Source organism: Apostichopus japonicus, chromosome 9 (assembly GCF_037975245.1).
Source record: "Apostichopus japonicus isolate 1M-3 chromosome 9, ASM3797524v1, whole genome shotgun sequence".
Taxonomy (NCBI): Eukaryota; Metazoa; Echinodermata; class Holothuroidea; order Aspidochirotida; family Stichopodidae; genus Apostichopus; species Apostichopus japonicus.
Window position 1 is genome coordinate 3,937,503 of NC_092569.1, and position 21,694 is coordinate 3,959,196.

At 35.8% G+C, this 21,694-nt stretch overlaps 2 protein-coding genes across 9 annotated transcripts in view; one reads left to right on the plus strand and one right to left on the minus strand.

The window, feature by feature from the left end:
• The window catches only part of LOC139973383 (prostaglandin reductase 1-like), a 29,747-nt gene extending 23,275 nt beyond the window's left edge, over positions 1 to 6,472 (plus strand). For all 7 annotated transcript variants that reach the window (XM_071980033.1, XM_071980029.1, XM_071980031.1 and 4 more), the window contains 7 exons: positions 908 to 964; positions 1,811 to 1,975; positions 2,715 to 2,832; positions 3,912 to 4,076; positions 4,533 to 4,644; positions 5,241 to 5,359; positions 6,161 to 6,472. In XM_071980033.1, coding sequence (XP_071836134.1) covers positions 908 to 964; positions 1,811 to 1,975; positions 2,715 to 2,832; positions 3,912 to 4,076; positions 4,533 to 4,644; positions 5,241 to 5,359; positions 6,161 to 6,271 — 847 coding nt within the window. In that variant the 3' untranslated portion in view covers positions 6,272 to 6,472. The remainder of the gene's footprint in view (positions 1 to 907; positions 965 to 1,810; positions 1,976 to 2,714; positions 2,833 to 3,911; positions 4,077 to 4,532; positions 4,645 to 5,240; positions 5,360 to 6,160) is intronic.
• A 4,207-nt stretch (positions 6,473 to 10,679) lies between these two features.
• LOC139973374 (uncharacterized) lies at positions 10,680 to 19,523 on the minus strand. Of its 2 annotated transcripts, none has more exons than XM_071980002.1 (7): positions 19,388 to 19,523; positions 18,136 to 18,306; positions 16,049 to 17,341; positions 14,468 to 14,899; positions 13,676 to 13,965; positions 11,402 to 11,672; positions 10,680 to 11,008 (listed from the first exon to the last, which is right to left on the minus strand). In XM_071980002.1, the coding sequence occupies exons 1-7, from the start codon at positions 19,446 to 19,448 to the stop codon at positions 10,737 to 10,739; spliced, it is 2,790 nt and encodes a 929-aa protein (XP_071836103.1). In that variant the 5' UTR covers positions 19,449 to 19,523; the 3' UTR covers positions 10,680 to 10,736. The 2 variants fall into 2 exon arrangements, with proteins under 2 accessions (XP_071836103.1, XP_071836102.1); XM_071980001.1 differs by having other exon boundaries at positions 18,136 to 18,309; positions 19,388 to 19,497.
• Positions 19,524 to 21,694: the final 2,171 nt, after the last annotated feature.

Consider the following 21,694-nt stretch of genomic DNA (forward strand, 5'->3'; position numbering starts at 1 on the left):
CACAGCCACCACTTATCTACCGGCAGAGGGGGGGGGGGATAAGATAGGGGTGGCTTCTCCCCCCTGCCCTTGAGAGATTTTTTGGGTAAAACGGAGAGGTTTTTTGGGTAAAATGGAGGGTGCTTAGATGCAAAATAGTGTTAACTTATATGTTGCAACTTTTGAAACAAAATGGTAAATAAGTTTTTACTGTTAAGATTGTACCACACATAAAATGTGTTAAATTTATCATACTGTACAATAGCATTTTTGATATACTCTGTATGCCAGTGGAGGAGCTCTGAACTCCCTGATATTTAATCTGTGATTGGGGAGGGGAGGGTGGAGGGCTGAGGTCCCCCAGATTTAAGTATATGTGGTTGCACACCTGATTAGCATCAAAATAAATTGAACTGGTGAAATAGAAAAAGGGATATTATTCCACACCAATTCCCCTTTGTTTGTATAATAAAATAACTTCCATTGTATGCGTAACGCCTAAAGTAGTGTAATCCTCCCATTATACCTGAAATAACTCAGACTCCGATCGATATCGAACGGACATCACTTTATTTACCTACCACGAAGTAATATAACCCATCCAAAATAAATCAAATTGAACTAGTGAAATAGAAAAAGGGATATTATTCTGACTGAAAATGAGTACAAAAATGGTTGGGCGAAATGACCAACAAGGTTGGGTGAAATGACCATGCTGGTTCGGCGAAATGACCATGCTGGTTGGGCGAAATGACCATGCTAGTTGGGCGAAATGGCAGTTGAGCGCAATGGTTGTTAGGCGAAGTGACCAGAAAGCCCATCCATCAACACAAAATATTTTCTCTGAATCAGTTTCTGATTTGCATAGAAACAAAATGTGATATTTTTCATTGGCTTTTTCAAATTTTCTTTTATTGCTGCAATAAAGACTATGGTCAAATAGAATGAATGAAGGTGACACCATGATGGGGGAAGTGTTTGGCAGGTACGTACAAACCAGCCAGTGGCAACTTATTATTATTATTATTATTATTATTGTTATTATGATTATTATTATAATTGTTATTATTATTATTATTATTATTATTATTTATTATTATTATTATTATTATTATTATTATTATTATTATTAGTATTATTATTATAATTATAATTATTATTATCATTATTATTGCTCTTTAACAATTTTTGCCAACTTCTTGTTTCATCTTCTCTTTTGTTTTCATCCTTAATTGCCATATAATTGCTAATTGCCACTTTTGTTCTAGTTTTTCTATTGTTTTGTTGTATCAGTCCTATCTAGTTCCAGAAACTAGACAATCAAGCTATTGCTATGAGTTTTATTAGCATGATGGCGTATATACAAGTTCACCTGTAAATTATTGAAGAAAATATCTTTTGAAACAAATTCAATGTTAAAACAGTTTTCTACACCTTAACTTGTGTCTTCTCAAACATGTTTTGTGTGTTGGAAAACTGGGCAAGTGGAACCTCGAAATAGCCAACAACCCAGTGTGTCTGCGTACAGTTACTCTCTCGTTAGCACTTTCATATAATCTTGTCATCTTGATTGAGTTGTCTGCAAAACAGATGTTAAACATTTCTCAATAGCTTAGTCTCTGTAGAAATGACTTGCAGTGTGTAAAAGAAAACATAATATGAGTTAGGAAATGTTTTTCCCTACCGTGATAAATTTAATAATATTACAGGAGAAGGACTATTACCCTGTAAATAACTGATTTAATAATAAAACCATCATGATATTTATTTATTTTCATTCATTTGAAACTTTAACCTATCCTGATATGTCGTATTCTTAACAACATTTCAGAGTCGTTGAAAGCAAGGATCCAAAGACCAAAGTGGGCGACCTTGGCTTGGCCCGCCCTGGTTGGGTGACCCACGCTGTTGTTCCAGGAAGTAGTATCCTTAAGGTATCGGCACTACCTGAAGGGGTACCTCAGTCACTTGCACTTGGTACCCTGGGAATGCCAGGGTGAGACATTCATTTCATACCAGGATAAACCATCTTTCATAAGACTTTTTCTAATAAATACAAAATCGAATTGAATGTCATATGGAAGTACAGCTTCTTTTGCATACAAATAGTTTCACTCTTTTTATAAAAGGGTGAGAATTTATCTCCGAAATATATGTAAGTAATTGCAACCCTCCTCGATAAAGGACCACATAACCTTTTATTAATTTTTTTTTATAGATATTATCGGACGGTCCATTAATGTGAAATCGTACTGATCTCTGGATTGGTTGTCGATTGCCTTGTTATCGCTTATGTAGACCTTACTTGAAGCTTACGTAATTGTACTATAAATTCCAGTGATGTTGCTTTTCTCTAACTTCTGAAAATGAAGAAACATTCTTTCTAATATTTTAAAACTTGACTTATAAAAAACAGATGGAAACGGGGTTATAGCGGATTGATATATCTTGAGCACTGTTTTTGCCTTTTATTTGTATTTTAGTGCAAAGGGGGTTGGGGGAAGATTTGTCTATATCAACCAAAAGTTAACATGTGTATTATATAAAATATACCACCATCACATTTGGTACCTATGTAATTTATTAATGTAAAGAAAGCTTTATCAATGCAATATAGAGTCGAGTTCAATAGCACATTGATATTAGATAAAACATATTTGGATATAAGTGAATCAATTCTAAATGTAAATTTATGAATCCTTTTTTTGTGATTTCTTTCTTTCTTCTTCTGACAGCCTTACAGCATATTTTGGTATCCTTGAAGTGTGTGAGATTAAACCTTCTGATACTGTCTATGTGAACGCTGCTGCTGGTGCTGTGGGTTCAGTGGTCGGCCAAATAGCCAAACTTAAAGTAAGTACAGGTGCAGGTTGGCCCATCCATGCCCCCTACTCCACCTCCACCCTCGGTTATTGACTGATAGTGTTTGTATGTTTACTGCAGTGGGCTGAAAAGTGACTGAACTTTCTCTTGTACAGCAGTGACAGTGTTTGTATATGTAGTTGCAGTGCCGCAAAGTGATTGCACCTTTGCTATCTACTGAATGTGTTTGTTTGTATTGTTTACTGGCATTTAGAGTGATTGTACCTTCTTTTTTAATGAAAGTGATTGTATGTTTGGTTGCAGTGCTGCAAAGTGATTGCACCTTTGCTATCTACTGAATGTGTTTGTTTGTTTTGTTTACTGGAATTTAGAGTGATTGCAGCTTCTTTTCTAATGACAGTGTTTGTATATTTCATTACATAGCAGAAGAGTGAATGCAACTTTGTTATCTGCTGAATATGTTTGTATGTTTGGTTACACAGCAGCAGAGTGAATGCAACTTTGTTATCTACTGAATGTGTTTGTTTGTTTTGTTTACTGGAATTTAGAGTGATTGTACATTCTTTTCCAATGACAGTGTCTGTGTTTATTCTCATCAGGACTTTAGAGTGATTGCAGCTTCTTTTCTAATGACAGTGTTTGTATATTTCATTACATAGCAGAAGAGTGAATGCAACTTTGTTATCTACTGAATATGTTTGTATGTTTGGTTACTGAGCTGTATAGTGGTTGTACCTTCTTCCCTATTGACTGTTTGTTTACATGGCAGCAGAGTGGTTGCACCTTTGTTATCCACTGAGTATGTTTTTTTTCTTTTTTACTGGGATTGTACCTTCTTTTTCAATAACAGTGTGTGTGTTTACTTCTCTTCATGGCTGTAGAGTGATTGTACCTTCTTTTTCAATAACAGTGTGTGTGTTTACTTCTCTTCATGGCTGTAGAGTGATTGTACCTTCTCTTCCAATAACAGTGTGTGTGTTTATTTCTTTTCAGGGCTGTAGAGTGATTTTACCTTCTCTTTCAATGACAGTGTGGTTATTTCTTGTCAGGGCTGTAGGTTGATTGTACCTTCTTAACAAATGACAGCGTTTGTGTTTACTTCTCTTCAGGGCTGTAGAGTGATTGGTGCGGCGGGAACCGAAGAAAAGGTGAAATACTTGAAGTCAGAGCTTGGCTTCGATGAAGCCTACAACTACAAGACGGTTACTCCTGATAAACTCAAAGATGAACTTAAGAAACTAGCACCAGATGGTATTGATGTCTTCTTTGAAAATGTAAGTCATATATTTATAATGATGAGGAACCTTCTAATGTGTATTTAATATGAATGTGTAGCAAGTGGTATGACAGATATAACATAAATTAATAAAGTTCATCAAACAAAAAAAATTCTACTTCACGACCGGTTTGATCCTTTTGGGACTCATCAGGCGAAAGTAGGAATCGAAGCCCGGACCTTTGTCACAGACTGAAGTCCGTACCACTCCACCAGAGTGATTCTACTTGTGTGTGAATGCATATAAACTGGCTTTGTATCGCTATCAATGAGGGCGTATTACCCAAGTGTTATGATTGAACAGAGTGCACCCCTGGTGCTTTTGAATCTGACAATTAACACATGAAAACTGCACCGACCAGACATCGGTAATTAGTCTGTGTGTCAGTATGTCAGTCACATGTGACACTAGCACCCGAATCTTCTCACACACACACATTTGATTTTTCAACAGGTCGGAGGTGAAGCATCGTCCGTTATATACAGCCACATGAATAAGGACGGCCGGGTCGCTATCTGTGGGGCCATCTCAAACTACAATTCACCTGGAAATTCAAAGCCAAAGGGTATGTATCAAACTGTTCTTTGTAATGATAATGATTACACCATCATAGTAAACTTTAGATATATATTATCAACCAACATTGTGAAATTATTCATTTTTGTGGTCCAGCGAAATGAAAGCCGTCTTTCGACATTTATCCCTGCAAATAAAGAACTTATCACATCAAAATTAGTTTAAGGATATCCTCTTTGCAGTATAACTTTCTCGTTTGTCAAGATATTTCCACCTTAAATATATGGTACATCTTTGGACTGCTCCTTTAAGGCTACAGTCTTGATAACTTCAGCTCCTCAGAGCCGACTAAAATGTAAACTGCTAACCTGATGTGCTATAAATTCCAATATTTACTCACCCCAAAGATTTTTTCGTTTAACTTCATATGAACTAAAGAGCAACTGCCTCCCCCCCCCACCCCCCTGCGATTGCGGAAGGGGTCGGTCAGTGGGAGGTAGCCAGTGTATATTGTTAGATAATGTTTGAAAAGTCATATAAAAGCAATAGAACAAATAAGAAAAAATTATTTCGTTCCCAAAAAGTTATTTTCTATTCTCTCCACCCTACCATACTGTCATACTCTCAATTTTTTTTATTCGCTAGTGACTGAATTTGTCCACCACCTCATCTACAACAGTATTAGGATCCAGGGTTTCCTGGTGACTAATTTCTACGCTAAGAGGGACCCGGCACTCAAGGAGATGGCAGGATGGGTTAAAGAGGTCAGAACACCTTTAATCAATTAGAAATAAAGATTGAAAACAAAGCCTGCTTTTGTCATCATGTAATGAGAGAAATTGCAACCAAAGAGTGCTCTCAAATAGTTGTAAACAAATATTTGTGATTCTAAGAGAAGAATATATTCCTATGATCCAACCAAAGGGCAGTGCTACTGACCCAAAGCCTGTGCTATGCACCAAAGCTACATGTCTCTCCTACATGTTGCTCGTTCTAACTTATCTTGCTACATTTTTAGAGCGGAGTGTATAGCCTAGTGGTTAACGCCGGCGTCTCCCAGTCATGAGATCCCCGGTTCGATTCCCCGCCGACAGCAAGGTGTGTCGTCTGGCAAGGGTGTTGTTCAATAACAACTTCCCGACATGGACGTTAAATGGATGTGTGCCGAGAGATTGGCTTCGGTCAGCTTGCGAGTCTATAAGCCTTCATGGCTTCTTTCGCGAGTTCCTGCTTGCGGGAAGATCACATATACATACATACATACATACATTTTTTTCCCTGAAAACCTAATTTGCTTTTTTTCAGAAATCCAAAATGTATTGTCTGGTTGCTTATAGGGGCAACCAGACCCCCCAAAAAGTATTCCCTAAAACTTGTGCTCTGAAAAAGCTGACAAAAAGTTACGTTAACCATGAGACTGATTGGTTGGTTCATTGTTTGTTTGGCATCGAAACTCAAACAGCTGTTCCGCTAATTCCCCCGTGCACTGTGTATAGTATTCTGTTTTTAGTAAATAATTATAGTTAGCATTTGTGGAATAATTTTTTTTCTTTGTCTTTTCACAGGGAAAACTCAAATATCGTGAACATGTCCACAAGGGGTTCGAGAGTATGTACGATGCATTCATGGCTCTCTTTACCGGCAAGAATACTGGCAAAGTTGTGATCAATATCTAGGTGACGAGAAAAATAAGTGCCTCGTCTTTCGTCTCGTCGGTCCGACCGCTTGTCCGTGAAACATTCTCATCTCCGAAGCATACTCTAGCGCACATTTTTGATAAACCGTTTCATTGTCTCACTTTGTCTAAACTTAGTTGTTTATTAATATTTTTATGAATCCTGGTGGAGGCTGGACGTTTTTTCACTGTTCTTGATTTTCCAACTCATTCAATTATATATAAATATATATATATATATATATATATATATATATATATATATATATATATATATATATATATATATATATACCTCATTAGGTCATGGTCATGGTTCATAAGGTCGTTTGGACATCATTAGGTCATGTTACAAGCATCACTATCTAAGATTCGGCATTTACAAAACGCATTACCTCCATTACAGAAAATAAACATTTGTAGCAAAATAATGTGAAGACAAAAAATGTCAGAAAAATGGAGCACATTTGACTGGATGATGTCATATTTAGACTTGATCAAGTCTTCAACCTTTCATGTGACAGTGCATTAAATCTGTGATATCTCCCAAATGGAATTAGAGTTTTCTATTAGCAGTGATGATGGTAGAGTTTGTTGTCTTCATTATTAAAAGTCAAACTGGACAGAGTTTATTGAGAGTATTTTAATGGAATAGCGATAATGAGGGTAGGGTTTGTTCTAGTAGTACTTTAAGCCTACCAAGGGTTAATTACCAGCTGTGTAGCAAAGATCATGATCAATAAATTTCAGTTAACCCACTCCCACCCCTGTCCACACTACCCCTCTCCTCCACCACATGATGTAGGACCTCAGCTAACAGCTTGAATCAACCCACTGTGAAGTTATGAGTCGTCACCTTAAAATATCTAACGAGTCATGTTTGATATTGAAATTTTTTAAGAGTTTATAAAGCTGAACAAGCTGAACAACAAATATCATAGTTTGATTTTTTTTTACATATTTACAAATTTTAAGCTTCCTGTGTTCTCCTTTTCTTTTGATTTTCCTTCTCTTAACTAAGTTGTTACATGATGTCAGTCATATGTATGCAAATTGATAACATCATAGGTAAATTATGCAAATAGGATAATTAATTCATCGAACTTGCTTTATGAGTTTGGATAATATCCACAATTTTGCAATAATCTAGTAAACTTTTACTAGTTACTGTTAACCAAAGAATATTTTTCCTTCTTTTGCAAGATTTCACAAGCTTGTCTTAAATTTATGAAATATATCTTGAATTTATACAACTCTTATGTGACTAGCATCTTCATTCCATGGAAGTGTATAAGACTGGGAACCCATTGATTGAAATTGTACCAGATACCAATATCTTAATATAATTAAATAAGTATACTAGGGGCCACAAGTTGGTCTGATTTAAAAGATTGAATTTAGGTCTCATCAAGTAAACCAATGATAGGTGAACAAGTACATCCAACAAGTGTCTTATGCAGTTCCAGACTTATAGGGGGGGGGGGGTGCAAATGGGGCAATTGCCTTGGGCGAGCTCCCATGTTGGAGGCCCCTCCCCGGGAGAAAATTCCCATTAAGTCCCGTTGAATCCCATTGAATTCCAACATAGTATTTGGACACTTTCAACAGAACCCCATTGAAATCCCATTGTCCCGTGAATAGGATCCCGGTGGATGATGTCCCGAATAAAATCCCATTGAACAGGATCCCATTTAAATCCCATTGAACAGGATCCCGTTAAAATCCCATTGAAAAGGATCCCGTTGGATGAGATTGCCATTAAGTGGAATACCATTGAAATCCCATTGCATGGGATCCAGTCGTATGAGCTTTCTTTGAATGGGATCCCATTGAAGCAGGCCCACGTTACTGATGTCCTGTTACGGTGATGTTTTTGTTTTTACATCATGATGGTGGCACGGAATATGATGGGGTGCGGGTGGGGGCAACTTGTGGTCTGCACGGGGAGGGGCACGGCCAAGCCCACAGTGTGCCCCATCTTGGCTACGGGCCTGTGTATGCCTCTAAAACTGGCATCAGTTTTACCTCCCAGGTACGGCATGGCGTCTTGCCTGCACCACTAACAGTTAACCAAAGATTTTCTAAACAGCTTTAAATGATCCCCAACAATATGCTCCTTATTTTCATACCCTCCGTACAGGGCAAAAATAATAATGATGCTGATGATGATGAGGTTTCTATATATATATATATATATATATATATATATATATATATATAAATGAAAACATAATGAGAAGGAAAATCCAGAACAGTGAAAAAACTTCCAGCCTCCATCGGGATTCGAACCCGGGCCTCCCGCTTTGTACGCGGACACCCTAACCAACTAGGCTATGGACGCCGATTGTATGTCCAGAGGTTCGAAACCGGAAACCTCCATTCATATATATATATATATATATTTATATATATATATAGATATATATATATATATATATATATATATATATATATATATATATATATATATATATATATATATATATATATATATATATATATATATATATATATATATATATATATATATATATATATATATATATATGAATGGAGGTTTCCGGTGCCGACATCTTCTCTATAAAACAGTTTCAATTCCTGCTACTCCTTGTCACTTTCGGTGATCATGCACTGAAGAAGAGCTAGTTTTGCTCGAAAGCTCTGCAAAAAAACAAACATTGGCTGTTTTACTTCCAATAACTTACCTAATTCAATTATTGTATCTCACTCGAGATCCAGCCTTTCTCTAAATGCAGCATAGTTGTTTAACAGTTTTTCCGTATTCCTATATATATAGATATAAATAATGTACACTCGTACAGAGTTTGCGCTATTACTCGAGTTTCATGCTTCTTCGCAATCGTCAGATAGCTAATATATATATATATATATATATCATTAGCTATATCTGACGATTGCGAAGAAGCATGAAACTCGAGTAATAGCGCAAACTCTGTACGAGTGTACATTATTTATATCTATCCAGCTCTTTACCCAGGTATATTGAGCACTCTTCACCTGGAATTAATGTCATTTATCATATATATACATATATATATATATATATATATATATATATATATATATTCACAAAGTGGACAAATTGAGTTTTAAAAATATTCGATGACAAAAAGGAGAAACATATTCCGTTAAATTTAGGACGACGAGATATCATGCATGGCAAAATACTGTATTACATATTAAAATCAATATATTAGTATTTGCTTATCATTATAATAAAGGTATAGATCTTCTAATATTGTGTGTAATAATACGCATCTTTATATGAATGACGTGTTTGTTGTTTGTTTATTTTTATATACTACATCCTTCCTTTTCATTTTATCATAACACTACTATAGACTATATATGAATCGTCTTACTTAAATATATTTTCAAATCATCTCCTAGCTTGTTATCATTTCTTTTTGCCCTCTGCAATCTTTAATGTTTATCTTCATTATATTCAAGGTTGTTTTATTACTTTCTTTCCAATATGCTTTATCTATTGTCTCGTCAAGTTTTGATGGACTTTGTAAAAGAAAAAAAATTGTGAGGGACGGGTCGAAATCGGTATTGTTAATATACGCCTAATTTTTTTTTTTTTTTTTTAAGTATATATATTTTTTTTCTCTAAAATACAAATACAAAAAGCAAATCCGATTGGTTGAAATGAATAGAGTTCTATATATTCAAGAAATTCCATCGTTTCGTCATCTTCATTAAATTATTGGAAGAAAATGTTTGATATTCCCATTCCAATAATTAGGTCGGGTTTTTCTCTTTACCTCTCTTGCTGGCTCAGAAGTTAGAGCAAGACAATACCAGAAAGAAAAAAATGGTGATATTAAAAAAAAAAAAAAAAAAAAATGCCTTCTAAGACATATATCGAGTATTTATTATAATAAAGAATGTACATAGTGCAGCTCTTATGATAACTTTATTTGCAGTTATTGGACAAGAAAATCGATAATGTCAATGAAATCAATAATTGTTGATTATGCGTATACAGTCACCCTTTATTTATCCGTCGAACAAGGAAAAACTATGTCTTCGTTATTGAGAATCGTGGTGAAAATGTCAGACCATCGTTTCTCTAATTTAAATGGAAACAAATAAAGTCATTAAAGTCACATCTTAATATAATAAAGTATATGTACGGGTAGTAAGACCCATCCTTCGTCTTTTGACGTCGGTTTCTGTGATGCAACTCTTTTGTAAGAATCAAGAGTTTAGTCTTTCAAAATGGGTTACATTCAATCAACAATATCTAAAGGGTATATAAACAAGATATTGGAGTATTGTACTTCTCTCTCCACCTCCCTTCCCCTCCCCTCTCTCTTTCCCTCCCCTCTCCCTTCCTCCCCTCCTCTCCCTCCACCCCCTCCATCCCACCCCCTTTGTCTCTCTCTCTTTATCAGATATATACGGTAAGTGTTACATTGTCAACCACTGGAATCTCCCCGTTAACTAATTGTTGGCCGTATTTTCATATCCACGTACTCTAGTATGTCTTTATACGCAGCAGACTGTCCAAAGTACCATATGATTGCTTTGTCATTGAACTGGTTAAACTGGCCGTTTAGATTCGCATGCCAACACCAGCCGTCGGGGGCCCCACCGTTGTACCACCAGCCGCCACCGCCGATTGTGGCACAGTTACTTGACTTCTGATCATCTACATCGTAGTCATATGTAGTGAACGACATACCCAAATGACGAGCCATTGCATCAAAAACTGAAATGAGAGCAGCAAGTTTTATTAATCAGTATACAAATCCAATTGCTATACGTGAAATCAGTATATCAGCCCTTTACCCCTACCCCCACTGGTCGTAAAAGAAATTGCATGAACCCATGCATTATATATAATACATTATTATGACAGAGATGCAATGAATCACTTCATTTTAAGGGTGGAATCGAGTAATTGCCAGTGATCGACTCAAGTCACTGTATTATCGATAGTGAGGAAAACTTGCAATATTTCTTCGAGCTACCCATCTTTTAAAAAGTTGGTGACTCGAGGCAGCCCACCCCCCCTCCCCCCTTCAAATATAACAACACTACGTCATGATTTACATATATTGCCGATATATAGTTCTACCGATGTGTGATTTGGTCAACCTACCGTAAGTCGAAGATCTGCTAAATTTACCAAGAGAGGATATTCGGAAGTCGCTCTGCTTGTCTTCGATTCTGAAAGAGTCGTATTCAGCATACGCCGGAGAACCGCCTGGTAAGACCATGTCAATGCGTAGTGTATAGTTAGTTGGCTTTAACAAGGCGTAAAGTTGTGAGTTGCCAATCCAGAATTCGTGACTTCGAATACCGAAGCCATTGTCGTAAGACAACTTGTCTCGATTGAAGTCCACGGACCCATTAACACGACGTTGGATCATCTGAAAAATGGAATATGAATTTAAGGGAATCTTTGAGTTTTTAATTCGATGTGTATAGTAAAGTGAAGACACCCATAGTTGCTACTCATTAAAGAAAAGTATATTTGGTTCCTTCGCTGAACGCATGCATCAGGATTCAGGATCTTAGTGTGTTCAACTTGGTGTGGGTTGTATGCATCTGCGTGCGTATGCGTTGTATGTATGTGACCAGGGAGTTGTATAACAACTCTCTGATGTGACGCCGCATACTGTTGTAAACACGAAATCGTAAGAACAGTCAGTAATATTTGGTACATTGATATCCCCATGACCCAGTGATTGCTCATATTGAGTTTGGTACAAGCAGCAGTTGCTATGGAAATAACAACTCCCTTGTACAAGGCTTCTCTGGTTGTAGATGCAATTAAGGTACCGGTACATATACACACGCAGTGTTTATATATACACGGCGATGGTAGGCATATATAGGCCATCTATGCATGTTATGCACATAGAGATAGGTAAACCATGCAGCGACATTGGCATCTTAGAACAGATGTTACAGTTGTCGGAATAAATGATAAATAAGCTTGTTGACACGATGTTACATATCGTCTATCGCACGTGCACGCTCCCGGTTAAACGGGTTTATGGAAACGCAATTAGGCACACGATGTGTATTAAGAAGTTATGGGTCGGCTTTTTACAAATACAACGGGAAAAATCGCGATGTATATATAGATACACGTGGTTTGGAGCCTATGCCGGTTCTATATGCCTAACATAAAATCGGTATACGAACTTTAAAGGCGACACAACAGACCCAGCCATCGTTATTTGTCTAAGGGACAGTTTTATGAAAGTGAAAAATATTATTCCATTTGGGACGATTTAACGTTCTTTCACACGCAGAAGGCTGACGACTTGATGAAGTCTAAATATAACATCACCGAGTCACATGTGATTCACCTTTTCTTGTAATTTTCTGTATTTAATACGCTGTTTATTGCTGTAATTGAGATGGCTTTTACAATTTTTGAATCCAAAATATTGATGCTCTTAACACACTTTATACTTATAATGTAATGTAAATATTTGCTCTTATGTTTTAATTATTCCTTTTCTATTTTGGTATATTTGCTTCTTTTAGTTACCTGGTGCAATTGTTTGTATTGTTTGTTATCATTTAGGTATTTATTTCTGTACAGCGCTTTGAGATTTTATTGGAGAGCGCTTTATAAATAGCACATATTATTATTATTATTATTATTATTATTATTATTATTATTATTATTATTATTACTATTATTATTATTATTATTATTATTATTATTATTATTATTATTATTATTATTATTATTATTATTATTATGATTATTATTATTATGATTATGATTATGATTATTATTATTATTATTATTATTATTATTATTATTATTATTATTATTATTATCATTATCATTATCATTATCATTATCATTATCATTATCATTATTATTATTATTATCATTATCATTATTATTATTATTATTATTATTATTATTATTATTATTATTATTATTATTATTATTATTATTATTATTATTATTATTATTATTATTATTATTATTATTATTATTATTATTATTATTATTATTATTATTATTATTATTATTATTATTATTATTATTATTATTATTATTATTATTATTATTATTATTATTATTATTATTATTATTATTATAACCTAATGATGGGAGTGTTTCCATTGTCAACACTTTTTAACAATGTACCTTGGAAATACGTTAAAAGAGAAAATAACAAAAGAGAGAAAGTGTAAAGTTTCAGATCGTTGGGACACTATGACATCAAAGTTTTACAAACGGATAAACTACTATTTCTCCCAAACGGACCCGGTTTTTCAGAGTTATTCTTTATATACAAAGATCTCTGTCATCTAAGTTAAACATGATCGCTTAGTTTTGTGTCCCCGTTAAGGACATACATAGTTTTCTGTCCAGGTTGATTGTTCCATATAGACTTACCGTCCAACCTCCGCCCTTAAGTAACATGTTGCACATCACATCCATTGGTAACATCCCCTTCCAAGAAGGAAAAATGCTATAGAGGCCATCAACATCGATACCTTTATTACGAAGCTCTTGGCAGTCTGAAGGAAGCCAAAGGCACCTTCTAGCGTTGTCTATCCCTTCGCAACTACAACTGTGGACACTATCTACATAACCATTCTGGTACGAGATGGTATGTCCGCCAGAGATTGTGCATGAACAATAGTAATTTTTCAGATTTTCAGGACACTGTGGCAGTAAATTACCTTCAAAAGAAATAAAACGATAACATGATCACTTTATTCCGGTAAATAATTCTCTCATCGTAATTCAACAATAGTACATACCCCAAATGGTATTTTCCAGATTACATGTCAAGGATATAATATTGTCCACGGTAAGACTATACGTCATATAGCACTGTCAACAATAAGGCTACACGCCATGTACAGGTGTAGTACTGTCCACAGTTAGGCTATCATACTAAAGGAACGGAGCCACTTTATTATGAAAGAGGTGTTGTTGCCCTATCATTGAGGATTTCTTCCTTGGGCGGGGCTGGGAGAATCCTCGTCTAGAGTATAAACTGCTCTTCTAGGCCGCTGTCAAACAGTGCGTTCTGAGGCATATATTAAGACTATTAATCAGGTCTAAAGTTAAGTCTAAAAGCAAGGTTATGAGAACATAACTAGTTAAGAAGGGCTTCCGAAAAGAACTGTCACAAGCCAGTTACTGAAAATCTGTCATGAATAAAATCCATATACTTACCTAAGTCACAGAACTTGAATTCACCACCGACGATACCGTTGGCATAGTAACCGATGTAATTCACTTGCAGAGGGGAGGGATCGGTCCATTGCAAAAACGGCTGACTCTCGCCATCTTTACCAACCGATATGGTTCCGCTCGAGGTTAAACTTATCCAGAAGTGTCTGAACTCATTTTCGTTCAAATAGAGAAGTTGCTGGTCTGGTGAGGTTACCACATTATCGCAAGTTAAGCACCTGCTGATCCCAGATCGGGTGTCATCTATGCTGTCGATAATTATTTCATAGATATCGGCACTGGTTAGTGACGGCGTTAGAATAATATGGACGTCTCTTTGAGCCTTAACTTGAAACTCTATGAATCCGTCGAATGGTGAAGCACGAAACATCTCATACGAAAGGCCATCTTCAGCCGTAAAGAATGTCCTGCACTCTGTGGGATAAACGGACCAAAAGACAGACCATGCGAGGTTCCATCCACCAAGGAGATATATAAGTACAAATTAGCCCAATCCAGATTGAAATTCTGACAATTTTTCTGTTAAGGCTAACGCCACAATGCTAACTAGTATGATATTTTTTCAATGTAAAGTATACGCGTTTTCTCTTGATTAAGTCACAAAATAGCATTTGTGTCCAAATGCCGTCATGGCAACCATTCAAGGAAACCACCTGACCGTCCTCAAAGGAAACAATCGTCTATACAAGATTCAGTTGCCTAATGATCGCCGCAGTAGAAAGAACTCACTGCATGCAGCGTGCGTGAAACTCTGAGTTGCAACGCGATGGAATAGCGTGTTTATATATTTATTTTTATCTTTATAGCTATAGACCAGTTGTATTGAGCACTATATTGATATTACTGAACTTAACATACTACGTATATATATATATATATATATATATATATATATATATATATATATATATATATATATATATATTTCGTATAGGCACTCGTAATTAGGTATCAAAATACTGCGTTTTCGTCCTGAATATACGTTGAGGATAAAGTGTGTTGATATAACTCTGAGTAGTTACACGAAAGCGTTAGACTGAACTCCAGTGGCGTCGCCAGACATTTCAAAGACATTTCAATGATTGTTTGTGAATTCCGTCCTGGGGGAGGGGACTCAGGGGAGGGGGATTCACTCTCCCTTTTGAGAAATATTCGATTAATTATTGGTCCTTAGATGCAATCTGGTGCTGTTTTTTGAAGTAACTTTATGTTCAAGAATTTTCGGGCGTAGTCTGTCCGTTATTTATGTTTTAATTGAGGCAGATAAAGTTTATGTTTGAGTATTTTTGTGACACTATACAAGTCGCATCTGGGGGGGGGGCACTTTCTTTTGGGAGGGCACGTGCCCCCCCCCTTGCCACTCCTTGGCGACGCCACTGCTGAACTCTTACCCAACTGGGACAATTCTTGGAATACTACTGTTATGTACAGTATACAGTTGCTTTGAAGCAGGATAAGGGAAGATAGTATATAGAAAGATGCACATGCCCCAAGAAGCTGAAATTCTATAATGGAATTCATGTATATGCATTGGACGTCAGTCAATAACAAGTAAATAATTACCGATGCCAGTGGTTGAACGATATGATGGGACAGTGATGGTATCTGCGACCAATGTGGTAACTGGTTGTGATGTCGTAACCAATGTGGTAACTGGTTGTGATGTCGTAACCAATGTGGTATCTGGTTGTGATGTCGTAACCAATGTGGTATCTGGTTGTGACGTCGTAACCAATGTGGTATCTGGTTGTGATGTCGTAACCAATGTGGTATCTGGTTGTGATGTCGTAACCAATGTGGTATCTGGTTGTGATGTCGTAACCAATGTGGTATCTGGTTGTGATGTCGTAACCAATGTGGTATCTGGTTGTGATGTCGTAACCAATGTGGTATCTGGTTGTGACGTCGTAACCAAAGACCCGTCATCTGGTGCACTTGTGGACTCTGAAATTAAAGATGATAGAGTAGTGAACGAGTCGTTATGTAACACCGTGCTAGAATGGGATCCCTGTGGATCACTTGTTGACGAATTTGTTAGTTTTGTCCCTAACGACGACAGCGTAGCCGGTTTAGCTGTATCGGTAGATCCAGAGGGATCCTTAGTAATATATTGTGTTACTGCTTCTTCTGAAGTCGACAGCGTCCTGATAACCGGTTTAGCTGTCCCCGTATATCTAGAGGGATCCTTACGAACTGATTGTGTTACTGCTTCTTCTGAAGTCGACAGCGTTCTCGTAGTCGGTTCAGCAATCCCGGTAGATCCGGACGGATCCTTAGTAATAGATTGTGTTACTGCTCCTTCTGAAGTCGACAGCGTTCTGGTAGCCGGTTTAGTTATCCCGCTAGACCCGGACGGATCCTCACTCGTAGGTGGTGTTACTACTCCTTCTGAAGTAGACAGCGTTCTGGTAGTCGGTTTAGTCACGTCAGTGGATCCAAGGGGATCACTTGTTGCGGCCGGGAGTGCATCTGTTTCTCCTACTGTCGATATGGTTCTTGCACTAGTTGATGGTGCTCTAGTTACCTTGATACCATAATGGTTCGTTGTGATGATGGTTTCGCTCGGTATTTCTTTTGATGGATATGATCCACTCGATGTGTAGACAAGGGATTCTTTTCGGACATCTATAGTTCCAGTCGTAGACAAACTACTACTTGGAAACGTTTGTCTAGCATTATCTTGATAAGTCGGATAACTGAACTCCGACGACATCCGTATTGCAGGCGGAGAAGTACCGAATGCCACGATGGGAGAATAGTTTGCTGCCATGCTCCCTTTGTTTTGTCGCTCTGCAGTGGTCGTTACAGCATTTGCAAACCCCGTAGGGATTTCGTCAAGAATTGTTGACTTTCGTTCTGTCGACAAAACGGATTAACCAAAATAGATAAACGTACACCGTGTTGGAGAGAGGAGACGTAAAGTGATATATATCCGTCACGTGATTTCCGAGATATACAATATTTGTTCTGTCTGTCAATACATGTAGTAAATATAGTAGATTGGCGCCCTCTTTATCCCCCTCCAAATTTTCTTCTTCTGATGAGAGAGTGTAATTAATCATTCAGTTGCAAAATGTTGAATTGACGAAATTTATGACTATAAGACTATAATGATCGATTTATCATTTGCTGCAGATTCATAAATTGATGACATTTCATAATTAGTAATTTATCATTTGGCAGCATGATATTGAATTCCTCACTTATTAATTTTGAATTTGTCATTTGGTTAAAAATTGTTAAAAGCACCCGAACAATCAATTATTTTGTTGAAAACTACTACTATATTTACACCCCACCCCCTCACTCCCCCGCCCCCCCCCCCAAAAAAAAATCAAAACATTTTGACGGCACCATATAATGCATATGTTAGTGAATTAACAGGTACTTCATGTAGTCTTGGTATGTAAAAACATTCAATACGAATCAATATTTGACGTTACAACAAAAGACGTGTAACTGCATAGCAGCTATTTACCTAATTGTGCATGTGTGACATGATATAACTGTAGGCATATTTTTGATAAAAAATATTTTAAGTGTGGTTGGAAAATACTTGTTGAAGTTGGAGCATGATTGACCATTAATTTGAATTTCTAGCATATTTTCGGCCAATACCGATGCATCCTTTAACCTGCTCTGCCTCTTACCTCGGCATGACGTGCATGAAAATGGACGAGAAGGGTTGATTTCCTCTCGGTTTTGTTGTACTTTGTAGCCACCGATGGTTACATTATTGCAGTCAGCTGCAGTAGAACTTCCAGTTAGAAGATGACAACCATTCCATGAGCGACGATTCCGCTGTGTACATCCACCTGTGACTGCTGTAAATTCAAAAAAAAAGAAATGTTTGTCCTTCCAGCATTTGAAATAATGATAAAGAGAAATGTATATCGTCAGTTTTCATTTTCGATATACCCATTTGTGTGAGTCTACCGACATCCGACTACATTGGATTGCAAAGTTCAGGATTTATGTACTATTCGATGTGACCTCATCATAGGGTGATGACGTATACGTTACAACAGTGGCGTGGGCAGGATTTAAATGGTATAGGGAGGGGAACAGATACTTAATTTCACCCGACTGATTTATGTATAGGGATTTGCGGAATTGTTCAGGAAGGGCCAGAGGTGAATGAAAGATGTTTACACAGGAGTGGGGTAGCCCAGGGCAGGCAGATCAACAAAACAAAAAAACAAAAAACAAAAAAACAAAGTTGAGAAATCAAATGGTGCTTTCTGTGCAGGCATATTTACACTATAATTAGGTCTAAACGCAAGGTTGTGTTGATAAATACTTTTGAATTCAGACACACACAAAAAAATCCTCCGACTGAACTGTCCTACTAATTGACGATGAAGGTAACCAGGGGTGGAGGGGAGGGGGCAGGCGCACACATCTCTGTGTATTCCAAAGAAACTGCAGTGCACGCTGCCACACACCTCTATACCTATTGATGAGCTTCTTAGATACATATTGGGAACTTTTAACAACGCAGAGGTTTTCTTCCCCGGTCCCGATACATATAAAACATTCACAGTGGCCAAATGTACAGATAGCGGTGTTTTCTTATTGAAAAATAGGTCGCTCTATAATCAAAAACTGGTGAATATGAGACTAAAATTTAGTAAATTTCACATAAATAAGTTATGTTATCAAGATTGCACAAAATAGTGATATTTTCATTCCTTATCTTTAACTTGCGCGTAAGTTCGTAACGGGCTAAACTCCTGTGATATATATATATATATATATATATATATATATATATATATATATATATATATATATATATATATATATATATATATATATATATATATATATATATATATATATATATATATATATATATATTTGAAACAGTGCAATGTTATAGGAAAAAGTCAGTTTTCTTACCATCTGTTCCATTGGAGAAATATGCTAAAACAAAAATACAAAGTAAGAGAAACCAATTCATGATGTTAAAATGTAAAATCAGATTGTCGTTTACACTTGTTGATCTCAAGTTCTTCGTCACCTAATAAACAGATTCTCTTGAAGTCTTGTTAGCAAATATACGTATTTAATATAAATATAATCAATTCTTATTGAATGTAGATATACTAGAACGCTATACGTACATATATACTCATCTTTCTGCACACACACATTTCCACCAAATAGAGAATATGTAGATCACATCGACCAATCAGTGATGAGAATAAGATACACATACATACATACATATATATATATATATATATATATATATATATATATATATATATATATATATATATATATATATATATATATATATATATATATATATAATCATTATTATACTTGACTAAAATCAATTCTTGGCCTTTCTTTTACAAATTTTGAAAGTTTTGTATAAAATCATTCAAATGAAAGAAATGGATGGCTCCAAACAGGGTACAAATAATTTGGTTCCAATCTTTTATGATTCATGAAAGTACGACTGAACTTTGTGCTATATAACAGCTGTTAAGGAGGTAAAGGTTAGTTACTGATTTCTTACATATTAGGAGCAATCAAGTTCTTTTTGTTTTTTAATATGAAAGCCAGTCTGGAGAAACAGCTTTCTATAGGGTAGCCTTGAGATTCCATTACAAGTGCTATGGTATTCGAGGAAGAAGGAAAACAGTTAATTTAATCGTAAAGGGTGGGTGGGTGGGTGGGGGGGGGGGGGTGGGGCTGACGCAATCTTTGAGGGACAGTGGTACTTGTGACTATGATTTGAAGGTGCAACAACATGGTGAGATCAAAACATTCCGACAAAAGTGACCATTATCGATTGATAATTATTTTTATGATTTTCAATAACATATTATGGAACTTTTAATTACTACATTTTCTTTAATGTGTCCATAACCTGTTACTTTTTATCAACATATTCTTGAATAATTTGAACCAGCAAAAAGACATATTTGAAATAACAAAAGATAGTTCTAGATCGAATAAAAAACTATGAAAAAATAGTACTTTGTACTACCGAAAGGGGGACTTCTTATTTATGACAAGGGGCATTTTATTTTATGGTTTCGTAGAACTAATCGGGTTGGTGATGTGTGTGTTCCCCGGTTCCGCCGCACCTGCATGTTAATCAAACTAAAAATTGTAATACAAACTCAACAGTCATGAATTATACATTTTAGAACAGCAAATACTTGCTATCTTTCAACATTACGCAAATTGCCTTTTGCTCAAGTTGATCATACCCCCTGCCTTTATTATACAGATACGGCGCACTTGAATGTATATATCAATGCGGTTAGAGTGATCTGCCATGTCAGTGCGCTGCAAGTGTAATAAGAAGCGGCCTTGCACTTGGAAATGCAATGTTAAATGTCAAGTTCATTAAGATGTTTGATAACATTTACGAAAATAATGAGGAGCAAAACTTATATGTTTGCCTCTCAGTAACGAAAAAGTCATAAAACCCCCAAACAATTTCATTCTGAGAGAAACTAGTACAGCTTATATCGTTCTTTAGTTGTGAAGAGAAATCAATAATAATACTATAGATTTACAATTTAGAGTAAACGCATTGATTTTTGTTTCTCAGAGTACATATATTCCTGAAATATGTGGTGTGCTGTTTTGATTAAAATATAAAACATTATTGATTGTTTTCTTTTTAAATGACGTCATACACTGAAAGCAACCATGCTCTCACGTCATTATATGAAATTAAGAGGGAGGTTCACCATGGTAGACTGGAAGACTCTTGTTATCCTTGCCCTTGTCCTATATATATATATATATATATATATATATATATATATATATATATATATATATATATATATATATATATATATATATATATATATATATATATATATATATATATATATATATATATATATATATATATATATATATATATATATATATATATATATATATATATATATATATATATATATATATATATATATATATACATATATATATATATATATATATATATACAAGCGCGGCGATATTCGTTAGTCCTTATGTGGATACTTGCGTGTCGCCACGTAATGACCAACGAACTGCGTTAGTCCTTATGTAGATACTCGAATCGCCACATAAGGACATGTAAATATGTGGCAGTGTAAGGATCGCATGATAATTATGGTCATTATGTGGAGGTGCTGTTAGTGCCACATAAGGACTTCAATGTGCACATAATGACTTATGTTTACATAA

Coding starts and splice junctions, on each gene's coding strand:
- LOC139973374 (XM_071980001.1), bottom strand. CDS start 19,448: ATGAATTGGTTTCTCTTACTTTGTATTTTTGTTTTAGCATATTTCTCC. Junction 13,966..14,467: donor ATTCAAGTTCTGTGACTTAG/GTAAGTATATGG, acceptor TTTCTTTTGAAG/GTAATTTACTGCCACAGTGT. Junction 11,673..13,675: donor TTAAGGGCGGAGGTTGGACG/GTAAGTCTATAT, acceptor TCCATTTTTCAG/ATGATCCAACGTCGTGTTAA.